Source organism: Taeniopygia guttata, chromosome 2, assembly GCF_048771995.1.
Source record: "Taeniopygia guttata chromosome 2, bTaeGut7.mat, whole genome shotgun sequence".
In the NCBI taxonomy this organism is placed as follows: Eukaryota; Metazoa; Chordata; class Aves; order Passeriformes; family Estrildidae; genus Taeniopygia; species Taeniopygia guttata.
The window spans coordinates 20878593-20902133 of record NC_133026.1 but is presented as its reverse complement, the minus strand read 5'-3'; the positions used below and the strand labels follow the sequence as shown (position 1 = coordinate 20902133).

General features: G+C 38.2%; 1 protein-coding gene across 3 annotated transcripts in view; it reads right to left on the bottom strand.

Annotated features, from left to right (window-relative positions):
* CUBN (cubilin) overlaps positions 1-23541 on the bottom strand; it is a 144261-nt gene that overhangs the window by 6957 nt on the left and 113763 nt on the right. For 2 of the 3 annotated variants that reach the window (XM_072925490.1, XM_072925491.1), the window contains exons 57-64: positions 16975-17175; positions 14625-14754; positions 13500-13717; positions 3217-3422; positions 2066-2228; positions 1421-1629; positions 637-784; positions 337-518 (exon numbers count right to left, since the gene is read on the bottom strand). In XM_072925490.1, the coding sequence (XP_072781591.1) occupies positions 337-518; positions 637-784; positions 1421-1629; positions 2066-2228; positions 3217-3422; positions 13500-13717; positions 14625-14754; positions 16975-17175 (1457 nt within the window). The remainder of the gene's footprint in view (positions 1-336; positions 519-636; positions 785-1420; positions 1630-2065; positions 2229-3216; positions 3423-13499; positions 13718-14624; positions 14755-16974; positions 17176-23541) is intronic. The other variant, XM_072925492.1, reaches the window with a different exon arrangement.

Sequence of the window (23541 nt, the reverse complement as noted above, 5' to 3'; positions counted from 1 at the left end):
ACTCAGATTTATGGCTTTCTGTTCATTCATGGATGTTAGTATCAAACATAGACTATTCCAGATGACTCTGTTAACTGGGTAACCTCAGCAAGAGCTAGGTAAGGATAAGTTAGCTGATAATGAAACTATTTATTCACTGGGTTTGGACTTATTGTATTGTTTAGCCTCTTGCTATATCATCTAAGTACGTTTCACCATAAAACTCTGGCAGTAATTAGTCCCTAATTCAATCAGTTCAACTCAGACTTGATCCAAACTAGATCTAAACATACTAACATCCTTTGAATTTAGCAGATTTTTGTATAGGCTCACAAAATAAGTACACTTGCATGATACCTCTAGGAAATCATGTGAACAGTGGATGCTGTCTTCCAGACTGAAAGCGTGGAAAAAGAGAGATATTGTGTGATTTTGGGGAGCTCGAAGAATGATAGAACAATCCATATTATTGGGGTGTTGACCAGGCCATCCAGGGCTCTTCAGGTAACCAAATGTCTGGTTATACTCTCTGCTGCAACCTTGAGAGAGAAAACCAGAAACATGTAAGGATTTCAGATCTCTGTATTGCATTTCAGTGTATGAAATAAACAAAGATAATAGAAGATAGATTTTTTTGGGATATTTCTTCAAGCTTACCTGTAGCTTGATAGGAAAATCTGACTCCATTGTTAATCATATATTCATCTGACTTGAAAGTCACAATGGCAGTGCGATCATAAGAATAAAACTCAGGGACTGGAAAAGTTTCTGTGCCACAGAATCTATGGACTGACCCTTGGCTCTGCTGGAATTTAATACATCACAAGTTACTTAATGATATAATTCAGTTCTATATATACAGAACTTAAGGTAAATAAATCTCTCAACACTTTCTATACCAATTATGAAATTGTATTTTAAAGTTCTAGTGGAAATCACTTAATAATATCTCAACATTTAATGTTGAATTATTATTAGGAGAAAATAGAATATAAGAGGTATTCTCATTCCAAAATGAGAAATTATGAAAGAAGGTTTAGAATATGAGGGACATAAATATTGGGGTTTTTTTCTGGTGTTTTTTAACACTCTTCCTGGTATGAGTATTCATTTTTATTATGATTCTTGGATAGGAGGAAACACAATGAAAACTTGCTGTGGGACTGTTTTTTCTGCATGTTAGGTTTGGCAGCACTGATACTTGGTTCAGCTGTGAAAAACACTTGCCCAGGTCTAACTCCATGTGTGCATAGAGTGCTTCTGAGAGGTCTGTGTACAGTTACCCCATGTCAGCTGGGGCACACTCAGTAGTACTTTGGATGTGCCCTGCACAGAGGATCATCAATTAATGTATTTCCAAGTAGTAGGTTTCTTCTCTCTTTCCAAAGAGTGAAGGGAGCTGAATGGGAATGGGGAACAGTATCCCTTGTGAATTTCTTACTGTTGGTGAATCCTGGAGCTCCAGGTAGTTCTGAGAGCAGTCCTGGCTGGAATGGAGGTGGAAGGTCTCTATCACCACCCTGACTTGCTGTTGCGGAGGGGCGTCAATGACCCAAGAGCAGAGAGTAAATGGTGGATATTCATTTGGAAAATTAGGAGATGTTGCAGTCAGGGATGTAGAAGTTGCATTATAGATTCCTCCACACAGGCCTGTGTAAAAAATGCATCATAGAGTGAAAACTGGGTAAAACTATTTTTTGAACAAAACTCAAATGGAGTTGAGTTTTGGACAGTATACTTTTGTATTTGCCTTTGAGTCTCTAGAAGGAAAACAGAAAGCAAAATATATGCTAGTGGAGTCAATATATGTCATCAAACTCAAAGAAATGTTTGTTTCCTATTTGTAAACAATCTGTGAGCATTTCTGTTTTGTACTCTCAGACTGACAGCCTCCTCCCAACCAGATAAGACCAAAGGGAATTGTACTGGGGCCAAGTTGCTTTTAGCTTGCCTAAAGATGCTGTGCTACTGTCTTTGCCCCTTCTTGAGACTTATGTCTAGAACAAATTTTGAGATAGTATTTAAATATGAATTTCCATAAAAGAATTATAACAATATATATGCATACATATATATGTATACTTACGATCTACTGTGGTGTAGGTGACATTGAAACCCATTCTTTCCACATAATTGTCTGTGACAAATTTCACTGTCAAGAAATTACGGGTAGAAAGAAAAGGAGCTGGCACTCTAGATCCACAGAATGTGCCAACTAAATTGGCATTTTCATTTTCTCCATCATAAAGCTGAATGAAGCAAAATATATATACCATTATTAGTTTAGGCACAACAAACAAATAAAGAAATAAAATTCTCTGACCCCTCCTTACATTACGATTTCATTTACTTAGACGTGCAGTGTGTTCTCTTGTGCTTTAACAGGATGTTCTTGATTACCATAATTATTCACTGCCATATTAACTAATTCTGTTAGGGTAAATCTCATTATGGAACATTCTGCTCCTGTCTCAGCAAATCTATCAAAAAAATTACTACATTTTAATATGGAATTCTCATTTCTTTATTATATGTAATCTAGAAATACTTTTCAGTGAGAAGATTGATTTTATTAATCAAAATGTAGACTGAATTCCTTGTTTCATTAAGTATCTCCAATGTTTAACAGGATTTATAACATTCCTTGGTGGAGTTTGTTTAGCAGCATTCTGCTATCTGATGCCTTGTATGCTCATCTCCAAGAAAATAGATTCTACAGGTGAGTACTGAGCACCAAGACTTTTGATTAAAAAAAATATGAAAAATTATATTAATTCTAGTCCTTTCAAGCAATTGTGCATGTATATGCATAATTTCCCTCTGCCTATATCACTCCTGTCCAGAAGTCATCAAAAATAATTCACCCTTCATCACTGCATTTTCTTCAATTTTTAATTCTTGATTGCTCTTTAGCTGGTTCTGCTCAACTTCAACTGATACTCTGAAGTTTTACTTTACACGTGTTTAAGTTTTGTTTTGTTTCTATTCTGTGAAATAAATACTCGTTAAATGAGCACTCTATAGACCAGAAGTATGTGTAATGTTAAAACTCTTACTGGTTTCCAGAGAGGCAGAATGACATCTGGTGTAGTAATCTGACCCAATGAAAAAATTTGATTATATTGAGGAATTCAATTTATTCTTAAGATCATTTTCTATTAATTATGTTAGCCCCATGGAGAAGATAATGGATTGTATCTCACTGGTTTTTCTTGTTAACATACTGAGCTGTCTTACTTTGACATAATCATATCGGCAAATCCAAGCAGATTGTGCTTCAAGCTGAAATGAAGTGAAGGTGAGGTTGATCCGTTTGTTTACAGGTGCGCTTATGATCCATACACAGTCCAGATTTTTCTCATATCTTCTGGTCACATTGGAGATTGGAGGGCCAAAGGTAGAAGCTGAACTTGACAGGTAACCACCACAGCCATTCTGAGGTCCTGTTGAAGAAGCAGAAGCTTTTTAACAGCAATTCCTGGCATTTATTTCATCTTCAATTCTTTAACATTAAGCTAAGAGCTTTTTATCGATGCTACAGTATTTTACCATCCTGTCTTGCAAAGACTATCTGAATGATTAAAAGATTTTGAACACAGAGACATGAATCACAATTAGATTTCATAAAGTGAAAGGCTCATGTCTTTTGTTGAATATAAAACCAGTATTTACTTTGAAAATATATCAATGGAAGTTTTTTAAAGGGACTGTAAGAAGACAGAGGGCAGCAATGAAACAGAAAAGCGTTGCTCTGAAGGCCTTTGAACCGGGATCCTTGCTGGCCGCTGAGAATATTTAGTCAGTAGGGGGCACTGAGCTGCTGGCTTTGAAAATGGGATCTAAAACCAAATTGCTTATTTTGGCAATGCAGCCGCATCCTTAAGGGATTAAATTTGGCAGCCTGACACCCCTATTCACAAATCTAGCTAAAAGGGACTTCTGGAAGTGTTTTGCTTGCTGGGAACTTACAGCCCCTCTGAAATGCAGGCTGCTTTTCATTTGGTTCCCACAGACAGGGCTAAGTCCTTGACTTATTTACTGTGAAATTTTGAACTCAATAAAGTCAGTCACATTGAAAGAAATTACCTTTGGGGAAAAGCAGTTATTTATCACATTGAATTCCAAACAAGCAAAAATCACAGATTATCTGGCAGGTTGTTTGTTTGTTTGTTTGTTTGGCTTTGTTTTCTTTTTCTTTTTTTTTTTAATAGTTTGATTTCCAGAGGTTGGACTGGGCTGGTAAATGTGATCGACAATTCATTTATTTCCTGCCCCAGTCTCTATGAGGTCTCCTGGCCTTAGTTAACTTAGTTAACTCTGGAATTTAAATTAATATTGTTTTACTTTTGCTTTGAGTTCGGAGGAAAGGGTTTTTGTAAACTGCACAGAGCAGAGGAGTAACTGCAAGCCTGTTGTCTCCTGCTGCAAATCCATTTATGAGCATTCAATAACAAATTAAACTACAGCTGTGGCTGAGCAACACAAGCAGAGCTTCAGAACTTATCTGTGTGTGTAAAAAATACGCCTGTCTGGAACATTCAGTGACTTCACCTTGGCATGCTGATACATTTCTAGACAGATAAAACTGTGCCTTACTTGAGCTACAGTATTACAAAAGATCATACTGGTGAGAAATCAGCATCCAAGCATCAGGATTGCATCAGTAACCCGGGGCTTGCAAGACTGTAGTGGTTAAAGCAGAGTGACTAAGGCTGAAAGTTGTCCTGCTCTACCAACCAAAGCCAGAAAAACCCCACCCTGTAAAGCAGTTCAGTTAAAATCAAAATCCACATAACATCAGGTTTCAGGTTTTTCTATAGTTAAAAATGAACAGAAGAAGCTTATTACAAAGTGGAAAAGCCAGAAATTAATAGAGTATAGTCCAGTTTTGTGGGCATTTAATGAAGTCAGAAACTTGGAAAAGTGTTAGCATTCATTCCAGTGCCACTGCAGAAGGCGAGAACAACAGCAGGGGAAATGTGAGCAATAAATCACATTCTCACAAATAGTCTAGGAAGGAGGAAAATGTCAGCCAGGAGGGTGCCTGGGCCCTAAGAGTGCAGTTGCCCTATATCTTTCTCTGTTCTCTGCTTGATTTATTCTGTTTCTCTGAAACAATGTTATTGGGACTGTCCCCTGCAAACATTTAAACATAACATTAAGCATATAAACGTCAGTCCAAGATCATAGTCTGACCATCCAGGCCTGCAATATTGAGTCTGGACTGAATATATGGGTCAGACACTAACAAAGCTCCCCTTCCCTTTTTCAAGGGTAAAATTGCAGAGATGCCAGTCAGACCATGGCAACATGAGTCAGGGAATTGCCACAGACCCACGCAACAAGAAGGCTCTCAGTGCTGCAGGACCATCCTTTTTTTGAATATTAAATGTCTGTACTTTTTCAGTAGTGACATTCACTGCTAACTCTGCAGCTATAAAGACAGCTCTTATACAAAGAGAAGAAATACACATGTGAGTAAGCTCTGGGTGTACAGCATATGAAAAGGACCTGACAGAGAGAGAAGAAGGCCAAATTCTCCTTATCAGAAAATTAATTCCAACTAGTATAGTATAACCAGCAATATCATCTAAGGGGAGATAAATAATTGAAAATATGATTTATAGGTAATAAAGATGAGGTTTCAAAATCCCTGGCCTGCTCAGCTAGGATAGAGTCAGATGCTTACAGGACAGTACATTATTAAACTGGAGCCAAACTAGAGGATGACCAGATATCAACTAGCCCTACATTAAGGAGTCCTTGTTGAAAAATCCATATATCTTGGTGCTTTTCAGTGCTGATCAATGTTACATCTGATTGCAGGTACTAGAAGTTACACAAGAGTGAAGCTGTGTAGATGAGGGGAACACCCACAAGTAAATGAAGAACCAACTGCTTAACAAGAGGGAACTAAGAGAAACGCTACCTCACTGTGTTTTAGTCAGGACACAAAAAAAAAGCTGCTTTAAAAATCAGCACCACTTCTGAACAGAAGGCCAAAGAGTAGCCATCTAGGTTGCAGGTGATTTTTAAAGGAAAGATGTTCATCACTGGCTAACACAGCCAGAAACAAATGTAGCTAAAATCCAAGCAAAATCTGGGACTGAGAAGTCTGTTAATTTATACAATTAACTCCTAGATATTAGAAGCTAAACTTGATTAAGATAATGAGTAATGTACATTATAGAACAATTTATGTGTCATCAGATGGACCAACTACATGGCTGACTGTCCTGTTTCAGTCTTTGCTTTCTTATTTGAAATAAAAATCATAATGTCATCATAAATCAGATGGCAATCTTGTTCTCATAAACAGCTTGCCAGAGAACACAAATTACCAGAACTAGGACACACACTGTCATCCCTAATTGCTTTTGGTGGGAAGCATTAGTGAAACTAAAAGGCTCCAGTATCATTCATAAAAGAAGGAATTGAAGGTTCCCCATGGCAAATAAAAATCATTAAAGCAGAGACCAAACACATGTTTCTCTGTTAGGAGTTATACCCTCTAGATATGGAATGAAGATAAATCTTTGAAGCTTCCTGCCTTTGAAGTACAGCCAGGGGAAAGGTTCATTTATACAGGTATGGGTGCAATGAAAGGCTAACCTACTGAATAGTTTGCAATCTATCAGAGTCAACTACACCACAGATATTTCAAAAGACTACAAAGTGATTTGGTGTCTTACCCTTCTTTTACAAATGAGCACCCTAAACAATGACTAGAAGGCTGCAAAGTTAAAGAAATTGTCTAGTTCTGCTTGAGAGTAATGAAAATTCCTTCCAAGACTTCTGACTCGCTTTTGTTTTCATTTAGAAGCATCCCTGGGAACTCTAGACTTCTCTCTGGTATGAACTAAAGATGAGTATAAGCAAAGATTAATTCAGTTAAGACTAATTCTTCTTTCTTGATAGGTCTTCCTTCCAGTGCATGGGAGTGGCCAGACTTAGTGTGGCTGTAACAATTACCTCATACCTTGTCTGGATCATGGCTTCAAACAGTAAGGCTCAGGAGGACAGGGCTGGAGTGAGGAATTGTACTCTTCTGCTTTGTCTCATGGCTGATACGGAAGGTTGGTGAACCTTCTCAAGATGGGCTGTTCCCATGTTTGGCAATCAGTGCACCAACATTGTGATTTTGTGCAGCTGCAGGCCCTGTCCACAGAGCCTGCAACGTTTCAGGAAACCCCTGAAAGCACAGGGCCCTTTAGAGTCTTTGTCTAGCCTTTATGCAGAAAAGCTTTTTGACTGGTTTTATGGCCTGGCAATGGTACTAGCAGTGACATTTAGGACTGTAAAGCCCCAGTATCCTGCTTTAGCCAGATTTCACAAATGCAGTTAGATGAAAGTTGTATCCTTAAGGTTCTTTGGACTGATACAAAATATAACAGTTCAGATGTGCTCTGTGCCAAGCCTGCAAAACTCTGATCTATGTACTGTCCTATCCATCTCCTTGATGCTTGTCTGGGAGACCAGAGGCTGACATGCAGTCTTGCCTAATTCCAGTACTTACTAATTAGTGTTCATATTTGGCACCATAGCTACTTAAGCCTTTGCAGATCTCTCCTGTGAATGAGAAATGTCTCCTCAACTCTTTTTTGTATGCACTAGAGGACAGATTTTCAGTTGAAGAAGTCATTGACTTCAATCAAGCTAAGACAATTCATGCCAGCAAACTTCACCCACAGTTTTATGAAGTGCCATTAATCTGAATATCCCACCAGCTTTCAACCATTTAGTTACTACAAATATATGTAATTATGTGTCTGAAAATAAGTTTTCCTCTCAAGTTTTCAGATCAGACAAAAATTTCTTATTTTAATGTCTGCTTTTCTTCTTATCTCTCCAATTTGAACATGCAAGCCCTTTCTATTTATTTTGCTTTGGAAGAACAAATCCTTCACTGAAGATAGTCAAGCACTGTTTGGATGTAATCCTATGCAATGTGCACTGGGATGACCCTGCTTGAGCAGGGAGGTTGAAGCAGATGACCACTGTGGTCCCTTCCAACCTCACCCATTCTGTGACCCTGTGATTAATTAACTGGCATTTCTGAGAGATTTGTAGACTATCCCTTAGCTCAACAGTTGTATTCTTTTCAAAGACACCAAAGAGATGTATTTCAACACCAAAGATGCTTTCTAAATTTAGTGAGATTTCAAGCTGATGGATATTTGAGACTCAAAATAGAAACAGTCTGGGAATTGTGACTTATGATCATATATTCTGATCTTGTTACAGAGGTTCTTATTTTCCTAGACTATAATAAGATCAAGAAAAGATATGATTAGCCACAATTTATTCACTTATTTTAATACATAAAACTAACCATAAATTATCCATGACAGTCAAATGAAACATGTGATATTAATGGGTAATATAATTGGCAAAAAATTGAATGAACTGACAGCCCAAAGAAATTTCTGCCAGAGGACTTGTGATGTTCAGACAATTTACTTCTCAACTAGACCCTCTGCAGCACCAGGTTCTGAGTTCAGGTTGGATACTTTGAGATACACCCCTGGGAACCAGTACTAATGGCATGAGAAAACACAACAACATTCACATGCCACAGTCAAGGACACATTCTTCTAAGATTTTTTCTTGGTGCAGGAAGAAATATTTGCAGGATTCAGCTGTGCTGAATGTTATGTGCTTTCCACATAACAGGCCAGAACTGCTGTTATCAGTGCAGGTGCCTAGTGCCACCCACAGCAGGTACCAACATTAATTACATAAATCAGTGCAATGAACTATTTCTGGTGGTATGAGAATTTAAATATGACTCACAAAAGGACAACTACTCCTGGCCTATTCAACAGGATATCCAAACCAATATTTTACACCTTATATAGCTCATTCAGAATTGTGGGGGCTTTTTCAGCAATTCTGAACAACCCAAAAAGATTCTGCAGCAACTATGCATGCTAAACACTGCTGAAAAAGTGCGCCTAGAAACCAAACAAAGAGCTATAGTTTCAATTTACAGGAGAGAACATGAACTACAATGAAATGAGGCAATTTTTTTGTTGTTGTTGATACAATAAAATAGCATTAAAATGTTGTGAAAATTCTACTGGATCAATTTTTTAAAAACTAGACTTTAATTTCATTAGGGGAGAGCATGACAGTAAACCTCTTAGTGACAGGCTTTTAGTGTATTCAATTCCATACAGGAAATAAGTAATTCAATACACTGCAAATAGAATAAGAGAAGGCAGATACCTCTGGGTGATTTATCAGGTAAATTACAGATCATCTTATCAAGAAGAAAAACATGTAGATTAGAATCAATTTCTATTACATGCAAACTAGATTATTTATGCCAATTACCTATGAATGCACTTTTGTGGTATATCAGGGAAGATTAATTTTTTCCAGCTATTTTTCTTCTAAACTCTACTTGCTTATGATTATTTTTCTCATGTAAAATGATTAATATTCATTCAATAGAAATGATGATTTGTATAAAAAGAATTGAGAGATCCTAGAGCGAGAAATTGAGCAAACTGAGGACAATGTAGAGGACAGGGTGTTTCAGGAATTAACATTCCAACAGCCTAATTGTTGCCAAAGGTTTAGGAGACATTTCTCCTGCCCTAGAGCCAGCAACACTAGTTTTCTCATTGTGGCTGCCCTATTCTTCTTGCCTGTCTATATTCATTGGGTTTCCTTCATCTTGTGTTTAAATCATAATCTTTTTGTGACATTAGATTGTTGCTTTATTCTGCCTGTGCAGTGCCTTGTGCAGTGGAATTGTGGCTTATGAGCTCATAAGCCCTAAAATGATGAAAACAAGGGACCACAATGATATTAATCCAGTACACAATGCTCATCTTTCACAACACATAAACTTGGATTTCTCCTGCATGCTCACAAAAGATAGTATACAAAAGGGAGGGGAAAAAGCTGGTCACAGCTTGAAGTCAAGCAGAATTTAGGGCAGTAGAGAAAAAGCAGACAATCTTCCTCCCCTCCTCCACCCCACCTTCTCCACTGTCTCAACTGTTGCAGTCCTACCTGTATTATGTGAATAAAGCTCAGGAAGAGCCTTCTGACTCAACCCACTTATCTAACCACGTGCAACACTTTTCTTCTTGTACATTCATGTGAATTCCTTAGAAAGCCTCAGGGAGCAGACCTGCATTTCAGAAGACCCCTCGATCCTACTCTGATGGTTTAGAGGCATTTTTCATTACTGGCCCAATGGAGCTATGTACATTAGCAGAGAGTTTCAAGGAGAAATTACTTCCTGTTAATAAGATCACAGCTGCATCTCCCAGCAGGGATTTCTGACTCTTTTACAGGAAAAAACCCCAAATCTTTATGTCTTCTTAGCTTTTCTATCAAATGCCTCAGGGGATCACAAATTCAGGTGAGAGGGTCATCCTATTACTGAATAGGAATAGGCAGAATCTCCATTTGTCACCAAAGTGCTATTTGTGCTATTACAGCAGGGATGGCAGAGGTATGTGCAGGCTCTGTCCCTGCCAGCCGGAGTCACTTAGAAAACTCAGATCTTCCCTTAGAGCTTAAGAGATAATCAGGAGATCTTTAGCCAAGTCACAAGCTCAGTACATGCCGATCTCATTCTTTGGGGAGAGATCTTAGTTTCCTTCCTTTACAGAGACATCTCATGTAACCAAATGCCTTAAGATGATATTGATTTCTATCTTCTCATCCTTTTATTGATTGTCTAGAGGAGCACATGCTCACTGTGGAAAAGAGTTATAATTCTCATTTTACAGACTGAAAAGAAAGGCAGAAAAAAGGTCAGTGGTAACTAAGGCAAGAGAAGTCTGTCTTTCCACAAATCTAACACTTAGAGCAGGCTGGTATCTTCCAGTCAGCCTGGCTCTCCAGCTTTGCCTGAGAGTATGTCCAAGTGATTCCAAATATGAGGCTGATAAGTACCCAAACTTAGCAGCAGAAATACTGAAAAGATAAACCCTCTGAACCACATCACAAGGGTCGTATGTTCCCCTGCCGCAAGCACACCATCTCACAGAGTTATGACAACGAAAGCTGCCTGTGAATTGTGCACTTTTTATTACACAGTGTATGGATTAGCACAGGGAAAGAAAAGATATTTGAGAAGATGAAGTTTTTTCTAAATGGCCAAATTAACACTATTTCAGACTTTCTTTTTGTGTTCTTTTTCTGTCTAGTGGGGGGACCTTGAATATTCTGTTGGAGGCAGGATCAGTGATAGAAACTAATTGTTTTAATAAAATCAGGGAAGGTTTTCTACAGAAATTTCAGGGTTTAACTCTTTGAGTGCCTGGATAATCCTAGTTTTAGGCAGTATTCCTTAAAGAGCCTGATATGGAAAGAAACTGGAAGAGCTTGTGGGGAAAGGAAATAGCTTAGTTTACTACAAACAGAAACAGTATGTTGTTTCTTCCCAATACATAATCAGGGTCACTCACAACATGAAACAGGGAGCGATAATTACATTATCCAGTTGTGTTTCCCTAGAGCAACTAGAGAATAATGTGCTTGTTGTCATCCAACAGAGGATGAGGTTTCTTGTTTCTCTACAGATACTATCTTCCTTATTCAAGAGATTTGTAATTATGAATTGTCATCTGATTGCATTTTTACTCTTACAAAACCACATGGGTTTTATCTTTTAACAGACATGAGGGAGCTTCTCTAAAGCACCATGTAGAATAACAGGCTCTTAGATCTTCATGGTTTTATTCTTTTTTATTTGAACCATAATCTCAGACCTCATAGTACAAAGATGTGTCACAGATTTTCCTGGCTCTGTTTTTTAGGCAAGCCAAGCTGGAAACATTTATAGGATGTGACTCATGTTTTCCTCTTGTAATGTGCTTTTCTCCTTTTTGGCTATTCTTTGTTATCATGGGACTGCCAAGATCCTTGCTAATGGCTATGTGGTTTAGTCCCTGTAGCTTGCTTCCCACAATGAAGAGAGAAGACCTACCATTAAGCATCTCACCACCACAGGCTCTTTGTCACACACCCCTTGCCGCCTCCTGGGCATCTTTTATAACTTGCAACTCATAGCTTCTGGGTAACACATGCAACATCTTAACCTTGTTTTCCTTGGAAGCCTCCAGAAATGTCCCTCTAAAACATCTAAGAGATGTCAAAGATTGTTCATAAAAGGCTTCTCCTCACTCTAGGAAATTATCAGGCATGGTATTGACTTGAAGAGCTTGGCTTGTGTTCTGTCGTGTGCTTAAGGAGAAGATCTGACAAGTTGCACAAATAAATCTAAAGTCAATGGCTAAAAAAATTGATTAAATGCCAACAGGAATAGGAAGAGCTTGGGGAGTTCCTGATGATCTCACCCTGGAAATACTAACCCAGGCTGCAGGGAATCTATAACAACTGATACTTCAGCGTTTAAAGACAGCAACATGTGAAACAAAATTAAGTTACCTGGAATACTGTTCACAAGACTTAAAGACCATTCACAATGTCTTAAACATTCTTGTAGCAATTACTTTGAGTAAGCTAAGTAATAGTTAATAATAGTAATAACTATGAGGTTCTGTGGGAATATTTTTCTTGGCAAAGCCTGTAGAAACAGTTATTTTCCTTATCTGTAAGTACTTTCTCAGACTATCAAATGAGAAAGTCACTGGCTAGGGATAGGGAGGGGATGCAATGACTCAGCAGAAGACTATGTTTGTTCTGCCACAAAGGCCTTTCATTCTGATCTGTCTGAGCGCCAGCTTTGCAAACCAGACAATTACTTCTTTCTAGACCACAAAAGAGTTGGAGTTAATTATACAGGAAAGTAGTAGAGATGACATGAAATCAATTTGCATGTAATAATAATAATTTGTTGCTTACCATCCCTAAACATTTTAGATAAGGAGATAAAAATCTCCTTTTACACCTTGATCTTTAAAGTAGAGTACTGAATTGAAACATTTTTTAAATTAATTATCAAACTCTGTCCCTTATTCTTGCATCCATCTAAACAAAAGGTGTCCAGTGCCTTTTTACTGGGATCTCACTGTGATCCCATTTATTTTATGGCCAGCTAATCAGAATGATTCCACAAATCAGTAGAAATCAGCACAGTGGTGTCTGGTGTGGAACCACAATCTTAGCTGACCTCAACACTTCAGTTCTTTAGAAAGTGCGAGGGAAACTGAAAGTAAATGGAAAGTGAGCATAGATTGGAAGGAGGCATCTTTAGAACACCACCAACCTTTGACTACAGAAGAATAAAATTCTAAGGCGTTGCTGTATTTCTGCCAAAAGAGAGGTCTTTTGGTGCTGCTAGGCCTTCAGTCACCCAAGAAACACCTTTACCTTCAGAGAGGCAGGGAAAGGGTAGCAAAGAAGGAAGGGGATCAGTTCAGAACCAGACTGGAATGCAGGGATCCCATAAGCCTAGTATTTAGCTTAGTTCACTCAATTTTCACAAAATCAGAAACATTCTTCTGCTTCACTCACCCCTAGAGAGGGAGGTCACAACTGCTCCTCACCAAAAATCACTTACCAGCAGATTAGGAGTCTGATAATACACATACCTAAGGCCTCTCTGAAGGATGCTTTCCATCCCCTGTCTGCTCCATAGAAGTCAGTGCTAAACACCAGGAACAAGTTATTACTGGAGCTCTTAATATTTGGAGGCAATTCTGAGCCACAGAACTTCCCAAGGAGAGGAGCATGAGTATCTGAGCCATCATACACGGCCACATAATCTTTGTAGCAGGAGGGAGATAGTTCAAGCTGGAAGCTGTTGAATCTGTAAAATACAGTTGGAGCCTTAGGTATCACACTTTCAGTTCTTTTCCTGTGTTACGTGTGTTTTAGTGCTTGAGGAAAGATCCAAGTACTAGCAGTAGCCAAAGCCATATACAGGCCAAACAAGTCTCCAGGAATAAACCAAGCAATTATTAAATGCATGGCAAAACTCTTCAGCCAACAAGCCTCAAAGAAATTTGGTCCCTCACCCACTGGGCCTCCTGCAAGGCAAGCTGTCAGCACACCTCAGCTTTCTGTGAAGCAGGAGGTCTGTGCAAACACACCCTCTCTCACTTCTGCAATTGCTCAGGCTGCAATTTCCTTGGGCACGTGAGTGGCCTATAAAATGCAGGCACAGAGTGCAGGCCAGTGAGTCTTCCTCTTAGCTGGGAAATGTTCTAATTCACAATCACATGATAGAAGAATGGATCAGTTTTTAATTTGTCAGTGGCAAGATTTTGTGGCAATAATCTCCTCTCTAAGGCAAGACAGAAATACACTCAGAAAGACACTATTTTTGGGTGGGTGTTATTACTTTGGCTGTAAAATTATTACTGTCCTTCTAGAAGTGTTATTCTTTGTCTTCTGCCTTTGAGAAGTATAAACTTCTCAAAGGCAGACAGAATTTAACTAAAAAGCATGACCTGCATTTTTACAATTTCTTAGTATTGTCTGTAACCAAAGTGGGAACTTAAAATTGTGATTTTTTGTTTACCTAACAAGTTAAAAAGAAAGATGGAAGGGAACCTGAGGCTGATAAAAGTGACTTCAGGAACCATCTCTTATTTTAGTTTGGCTTTGACCTTGGAAAAGGAGAGTCACAGAAAGTATTGTCAATAATTGCTGCTTTAATTGGAATCAGAGACATCCCTGTTCTCTTAATGACAAACTGAACTTGGATTACGTACTTCAGGGCCACTGCTTTGCCATTTCCAACTGTGATGTGGTATGAGCAGTTCATGTTGTTGTGATAATCAAGACGTGAATGGCCTGGACTGCTGATAACACCATTAGAGCCACTGAAAATGCCACCACAAGCTGTAGAGGAAACAGAAAAAAGAGTGATTAGTTTCTGAATACTAGTTTGGCCCTAATTCTCATATTTCTTTCAGGAGTTTTCATGCAAGGAAAGAAAAACCCTTGATAAATTTGGAGCAGTGTTCATTGTCATGCCTAGAACTGTTAAATGTGAGGTGTCTGTCAGGCTGTGCTCTGCAGTGGAAGAATAATCAGCATTGCAGTAACAGGTTGCTACTAATCCATACCAAATGGCACTGGCACTGTCAGGAAAAGACTGACACTGATTTCAAATGTCCTGCAGCAGGTCCAGGGAGCAGCAGGGTGGGATGGGTGCCTCATGCAGCAGCATGAGTGAGAGTATCTCTGCACTCATTCTAGCTTGCCAAAGGAAACCTGGCTGATATGTGGCCAAAGACATTCCTTCATCCAGATCCTGGCCCCATGGAAACCTCTAATTAGCCACAGCTGCACTCATAGCCCTATCTCTGATATTTCTGGAATAAATATATGCAGAGCCTCATCATCTGTCAACACCCTGTCAGAGCATGAGCATTGCTGTGGTGTTTGCTCTGCACAGAAATGCATAGAGGAGTCTCCAGGTATCACTAATCCTGTTCCCCACTTCACCCTGGGCTGGAACTCACCAGCACTGTAGGGTAGCTGAGCTGGAGGATGGAATACTTGCTTTCCAGTTGGAAAGCAAGTTAAACTCTGAAACTCTAAACTCAAGGCACTGCTTGGCTTTTCAGGGTTTCTCACCATGGATGCAAATGAGGCCAGGATGTGGCTAATGTTTATTTCCAGCTTCAGTGCTTCAGGGAACAAAACCTCTAATCTCCATTGTTAGCTTCAGCCTTCATTTTATAATCTTAAATTTAGGAGGAAAAAAAATTTTCCCCAAGTCTCCCTGCATCCTGTTGATAAGCTCAGAGCCACACACAGTTTTTCATGTCTTAAAGAAGATGCCATTGCCCAGGCCACCGCCTGAACAAAGACAGTCCCATACAGGGTGCTGTTGATGCAGAGCCCCTGAAGACTCAGGTTGGCAGCCTGGAGAACTGGCAGATAAAGGATGGGAGTTTGGAAGATAAAGAATCAGCATTATTCTACACTAGGAGGGGGGAGCCTTTTTCATTTTTTTGCAGCAAACAATGCAACTACAGGGAAGAGGAATGTTAATTGGCAGAATCTGTTTTGTATATAACAACAAGCTAATAAAGCTCCAGTTATCCTTCTGAAATGTCAGAAGTCACAAGTCAGATAGCAGCAACTGACTTGAGTGAGTTATGAAGGTCTTTTCCATGAGTAACTGCACATTGCCATTTCTCAGTGCCAGTCCCTCTTTCTTATCTGTAACAGACCATTCATTTCACATAAAGAATTTAGCTTTATGGTTTTGTTCTGTGGCTTTGAACATGAAGAATGCATTAAGGGAAATACCAAAGTTAAACACACTTTTCTTTGCAGTTAGAAAATTATACTTTCAAACATAAAAGTGGTCTCTATCAGTTAAACCTAGAAAATATGAAAATTTGTTTTGCAAATAAAACCACTCGTCTGGGATATTTGTGTAGATGTAGATTCTAAACTCAGTTGGAATTTCTGTTTTGAATTCAAATTTCATCTTTAAAACATAAAAGATCTCTTGTGAATGACAAAAGAGCATTGGTGAAAATAGTTATGAAAAAATAAAAATAAATCTATATCCCAAGTTATATTTACATTAATCCCTGGCACTGCAAGAGGGTCTACAAATGGAGGCATACAGCTGTGTCCATTTACTTCTTTTGTTTCCTGTATTGTATCATGTCATTTTAGTATAACTGAGAATTAGATAATTCTCCTGTAATTGATAAAATCTTTAAAATTAACTCAATTAAATATACTAATGATGTTTCTCCTTAGACAATGAAAACAACCAACCAACCAAGCAACCAAGCAACCAAAACCTGCTGAAAATGGTTGTATTTCTTTTCTACAGAAAAGGGAAAATATTTCAGTTCCTCACGTGGTCCCATGGAAAGTACAGAAGTGAGAATGGTGAGGTAACACATCATTCAGTGTGTTAATAACACCAGTGGCATGTCCTGGTCCTGAGAACGGTTTTGAGCAAATGCAGTGGGAAAATGTATCATCTACACCCATTGAGGTATTCCCAAAATAAGCTACAGCTTTCCTACACTGAACCATTATCCAGAATATTTCTGCCATCTCAAATACAGAACAGTGTCTACTCACCAATTGCTCTGTATCTGGCCTGGAATCCAAAGCCCACGATGTGGGAGTCAGTGTAGAAGTTGAGCAGCATTGGTCCAAAGACGCTGACTGGGTCAGGGAGCTGATTGCCACAGAGAGTGATGAGAGGATGTGTGGCTGTGCTCTTCCCACTGAAGATGCTCACTCCATCATAAAGACAAATTCTGCTCAGGAGTGCTGGGGCTGCATGGACATAGAGTGCAGAAGTGTTAGCTGCATATTTTACGTGTGATTCACTGAGCAACAACTATATAGACCTAATCCAGGAGAAGAATTAAATTTTATATTACTTTCCATTCCACGGATCTCTGGATTTCCTTTGCTTGCTGAGGAAGTAAATGTCAATTTTTAACATGCAGTAAAACTGTGGCAGAAAAAGGTAAAGAGACCTTGGATGTAAGACATCAGAATTGTTTCATTCAACACATTCTATGATCTGGAAAAGACTCCAGGCCCCTTGAATATGTGGGAGTTCACAGCTGAGTGAACACTCTCTATGAAGAGGTAAGAAGACCCAACAAAAGCATGGATGTCCTCTGCAGATAAAAGCAACGCACTTTTTTGTTACAGGCAACTAGCTACCTGGAAATTCTTCCCCCTAATGTAGAATTCAGCATTCAGTGCAGGGAATTTTAAACCATTTAGAGTGAGATTTTTGAAAAATCAAAAAGTAGTCCATAAGCAGCAAGTTTCAGAGCTAAGTTATTTCTTCTGATTTTCTGATTTTCCTCAAACTTTGGAGTACCTAAATTCAGGATCTTCAGCTTGGCTCAAAGAAAAGTCAAAAGGAAATTTGATCTTGCAGTGAATTTCTAAAGCAATCTGTTTTGGGGGGAAAACCAGTGAAGGTATTAGGCTGAGTGGGGAAAAAATTGGAACACAAGAAAAGGGAGTTCAGCATTCTATTTTTTTCCCCACTGTTTTAAGCTTCTGATTTGCAATCAGGTTTCTGAAGGAATGAGGCATTTTCTCTGACTCCCTGCCCTACCTTCAGGACTTTCTAGTCACCTCGCTGTTTGCAAACAGGTTTGACCAAGGTGGAAGATCTCAAAAATATGAAGGTCATATCAGTTTCACAGAGTGACAGAATACGCTGAGTTGAAAGGGACCCACCCAGATCATCAAGTCCAACTCCTGGTCCTGCACAGCATCTTCTCCAAGGATCACACCAAGTACCTGAGAGCATTGTCCAAACACTTCTTGGTCTCTGTCATGCTTGGTGCTGTGATCGCTTCCCTGGGCAACCAGTGCCCAACCACCCTCTGGGGGAAAAACCTTTTCCTAATATCCAGCCTAAACCTCCCCTGACACAACCTCAGGTCATTCCCTTGTTTCCTGTCACTGTGCACCACAGAAGAGATCAGTGTCTGCCCCTCTGCTTCTCCTCATGATGAAGCTGTAACTGCAGTGAGGTCTCCCCTCAGTCTCCTCCAGGCTGAACACACCAAGTGACCTCAGCCACTCCTCATATGGCTTCCCCTCTAGACCTCTGACTATTTTCATAGCTTTCCTTTGGAAGCTCTCTAAAAGCCTAAAGTCTTTCTTATACTGAGAGTGCCAGAGGAATGTTGCAAAGGACAAGCTACACTTTCAGGGGGCGTGAGAGACTTACCAAGCACCAGCCACCAGCACCTGAGAGCTCAGAGCCATGTCACCACCTTCCTGCCCAGCTGGGAGCCGTAAGCAGGGGGAGAAGTTGCTGGTACCCAGGCTGGCAGCACCAAGGGATATATTGTAGGAGCAAGAAGAGAGCCATGTGGGTTTTGCAAGGAAGCTGAATTAATGCTGTCAGTGAAAAACACAGTACACGCCTACTGAAAACCAAGTTTCATTTGTTGTTATACCTAGAGGATAACTTGATGTTTTCTTTGTCTTTTTCATAATTTATAAGCTTACTGGAAGCTGGGTTGTCACATTTATTAAGTTATCATGTTTAGTGACCTGTAAGCAATAATGGACAGTTACTTAAACTGCAGAGGATTAATGGGGAATTACCTAAATTTAACAGGAGAGACACTGAGCTTACTCTTGTATCAGATTTATTCCTGCACCTTGTCCAGTCAAAATAAGCTGCTTCCAATTGTTGCAGGAAACAAGATAACTCATATTGAATAGGATGACAAGTAGGAGTGGAGTGATAGTTCTGTTTCATGAGAACAACAGAATGATCTCAGCAGTCAGATGTATTTTAGATCATCTCTGGAGGTTAATTTAAAAAATTTCTTCTGTCTCAATGAAGACAATGTATGCTAACATGCTTTGCAATTATGTCAATACAGAAATATGGCATGGTGCTTGTCTGACTCTAGTAAGAGTAACTAAGCTGATAATGACCAGCCACATCAGATGATTAATTACACTATTAATAAAATAATTGATTAAGAATATTCTTCATTTCCTATCCTGTTTTGGAATATTTGATAATGTAATAAATTTATTTAAAATAATAAATCTTTAAATTCAAATAAAACAAAAAAAAGTTGAGATGAGTATTTTCAAGATGAGAAAGATTTAAGAAAGAAACCTAGATAATTTTCTGAGAAAGACAAAGTGAAACTAATTTCTCACCAAAGCTGAAGTCCCTAATACTTATCACAAGTTGATTTCCAATGGTGCATTGGAAAAAAATAAGATGGTTGACAAAGAATTGTGAAAAAAAGTCTTAATTTCTAGTTTTGAATCCTTATTGTTTGGGCCAATATGATTTATGACTCATAAATTCTGACAAGACTAGTCATTGTTTGATCTCTATCCTGTACCTCATTCTCTTGTTTACACTTTTCTTAATTTCTCACCAATCTAAATGCATTATTCTGTAAATATTCCCCAGATTCAGATTCTCCTCATGTCATACTTTCAGCCTCTAGACATACTCAGCACATCATCCACAATTCTTCTCTGTGGTTTTATTTTCTCTAATCATATAATCTTAGATCTTTTCTAGACCAGTTTCTGTCCCTTATGCTACAATGAAATTGCTTTCATGAGTCTCCAGAGACCTGTTCTTAGCCAGATGTCAGACCAACATTCTCTTCGAGCTGACAGGCACTTTTTTTCCACATAGTCAGCACTATTTTTCTTCATAAAACGTTGTCTACTAAGAGCTTTTGCTCATCCTTTTGGTATTACTGTATCCTCTGTTATAATTCATCCATGAGGATTCAGTGAGCTATCTTCTGTCTTGCCCTCCTTATCTCCACATTAGCTCTGTATAATCTCATTTGCAAGGACAGATGCAACTGCTGTCTCTGTGTCAGTGACCCCATAAGTTTCCAGTCACTATCTTTAAGATAAACTCTTTCCTATCCTTCCCTTGTACCATTCATTCCTCTAGCCTTGACAATATTTCTTCCAAATATTTCTGGAGAGATCATTTATGTGGCCTGACATGATGAACATATCCCTGTTTCTTTGAGTTGCTACATGCATTTGCTTTCAAGGCTCTTTGTTATCTATCTGCGCTCTATTTATCATCTCTTGGCACCATTCAGCATTGATACATTGACCCTTGTGTCCAAAGTTCACATAATAAGAGCTTCAGTTGTCCTTACATTACATTTTGAAATATGCCTTTGGGTTGTCTCCTTTCCACTTTGCAGAAATTTCTGTCCAGTCTAATTATTGTCCATAAAATCATTTGTTTGATATGATGCTGGTACAAAAACCTTGACCAAATCTAGGCCCCTGACTATCTGATCACTAATATCAGTGTTCTCTTTCTATCTCTCTGTCTTTAGCCATAGATTCTGTTTCATTTAGTATTGAAGCAGAACCTTTTTGTTTAAAGGCTGTAAAACGTAAAATTATAAGGCTTTTTTTTTCACAACAGCCGCTTCTGATATGAATGGCAATACAATTAGGAATTACTAAAGTAGAAGTATTTCCTAGAAACATATCACTGTGCAATATATCAACCAGCTCTGTAGCATAAGATATTGCTTTGAAAGCAAGGAATTATAATTCTTTCTCATATGTATTCTATTTAAAAATAATCTATTGCTAAACTTGCCTATTTTCCGAATTGCCTAGTAACAGTTGAGAAAGCAGATAGAGCAGACTCCAAAAAAAAGCTGTGACCCTATCCCAGATTGCAAAATTGCAGGCCTGTTTTTTTTTCAAAAAGGAGAAATAAACAAGTTTTTAAAACATTTTACATCAGCGTGGTATAAACACAAAGCAGTTGTCTTGTATGGACAGAGTATAAATATTACAGAATTCTAAAAGCAGATACTGCAGGAAGCCTACATACATTTCCCCTATTTTCCCATTATTTGGGTCTCTGACTTTATTGTGTGTTATACTCACACTTGAAGAGTAGTACAGCCACTTAATAATACATTACTGTAGCTGTCCTAGAGAAGAATTTGTCAGGATGTTCATCTGAATAAATCTAATGGACAAGAAATTGAATGTGATTAATTACTTCTTAGATAATAAGTCTAACAAGAAAGACAAATAAGAGGTTTTTACTAATTCTAATGTGTGATTTTTGTAGACTTTTGTTCCAAGGAGGGAGGGCATATGGAAGAAATTTATCACTGCAGAAGCTGGGCTAGTGTTGTATTGCTTGGGTAACAAACTCACCTCTATTTGTTTGGTTCTTTATAAAATAACCAAACACCACAATGCAAGTCGTAGTACAAGAAGCAAATGGCAGCTTATGCAACTTCCTGAAACTGGCAAATCAAAAGAGAGGTTCTATGACCATATTCAATTTGGCACAGGAAAAAAACATCCTGAACACTGCTAGGAAATCACAGAAGCTAAGCCAAACTCCATTCATGGGGTTAATCTTGCCTATATTTTTCTGCTCAGATCTCAAGCATCTTGTGTAAGCTATTCTTTATGGCTTCCTGCAATAGCCAATAGGTAAAGAGAGTGAGAGAGGTTTCCAGAAAGTAATTCACTCCACCTGCACAGTATAGCTGGTTCTGAGTTTATCTCCACCACTAGGAGATAAATCTGGGTGAATGTCTAAATTAAATGTATATTTTCAGGGGCTCAAAGTGATATAAAAATTGTTCTACCTACCAAGAAGCAGAGAGTTTAGATTAAATTTTGATCACAAAATCAACAAATGCAGTTCCTTCAAGTTCTCACTTGCTCTGCTTGTTGCTATATTTAGTGCCTAATACATATTTAATACTTAGTAGATGCATGTCAATGTTTGTTTGGTTCCAGATACTGACACCATACCACTGCTGTGGGTTACCAGCCTCAGTCATTCTTTAAAATCAGAAGAGGCATCCCATCATAACTGAAAACATGACTACTGTAGGGCAGAGATCTGTAGCACTGTGTCACTGCACTACAGACTATTAATTTCTGCCTTCTAATTTTCTGGAGAAGGTATCCCAACCTGTTTAAGTCAAAGAGATATGCATGCTTTACAGGCATTATTTTAAATATTTCATTTATTTACCTAACAACTATAGAAAAAAAAACTCAATTAGGTTTCTTTTGAGAGGTCATATAGTTAATAAATAATGTTAATTAGACATGCAGCTAAACTTTAAAACTCAATCTAGAACATCTATAATAGCATGTTTAAAATTTTAAAGGCCACTCTCAGCAACACAACAATCTAAGTAGGTGCAATGCTTCCTTGCATATGGAATAGCTAGAAATGTTTTTAACAGATGCTGCCAGACATTGTCCTGTCTTTGCAAAAGAACTAATGGAGTTCACACTGGAAACCCTTAGGCACATGTGCTAGATACATTCAGTGTGACTGCTCAATAATTTTTCATTTCTGCAATTATAGTTTTCAAGATAGTGGTTTCAATCTTCTTTACAATTTAAACCCAAGTGATTTTTCTTTACTGCAGGGTTGTATTTTAAGATTTTGTGAAAAATATTAGTAACCAACTACTGGGGAGTGTCATACTTCCTCTTTTCTAACCAGATGTCCATTAGCTCATATCCACAGTTCTTTCATGTGACTCAGGACTTTTAGTTGGTATAGCCTGTAAGGAAGCCTATAATCAAAAAGGAGCAAATTGCCCTGCAAGAAACAGAATATTTTTAGTATTTATTTAGATCTATGTTTATTATTTTGTCTGAGTCACTTACCTCTATGATTGAACCCTCTTGATAATAAAAACATGGATCCATTTAAAAATCAATTGAATGCACAGACAGAATGCAGATTAGTAAATTTACTCAAAGATTTGTCAAAATTGGCACCATCTGATTCAGCCTAATGTTTAGTGTCTTCTGTGTGAAGAAATGATATAATTTCTGTGGTTTATATTTTATTTTAAAAAACTTAAAGCAGTGGTTTGTAATAGGGGATGAAAAAAAAAAATTCAGATAAAATCATAGTCAAATTTTCACCTCAGACCTAAATTAAGTCTCAACCAGAATACTTTTGAATTCAAAACAGTATGGAAACTTGAAAAGAAAAGAATATTGTTTTCTGCCTTTATTGTTGGTTCTGAAATAAAATATAAATCACACAACCCAATTTAGTATAAAATTACTCAAAATCTCTTTGACTGGTGACTTCAAGGGAGCCAGATTAAGGTGGCCTCAAAATATGTGGTGCCA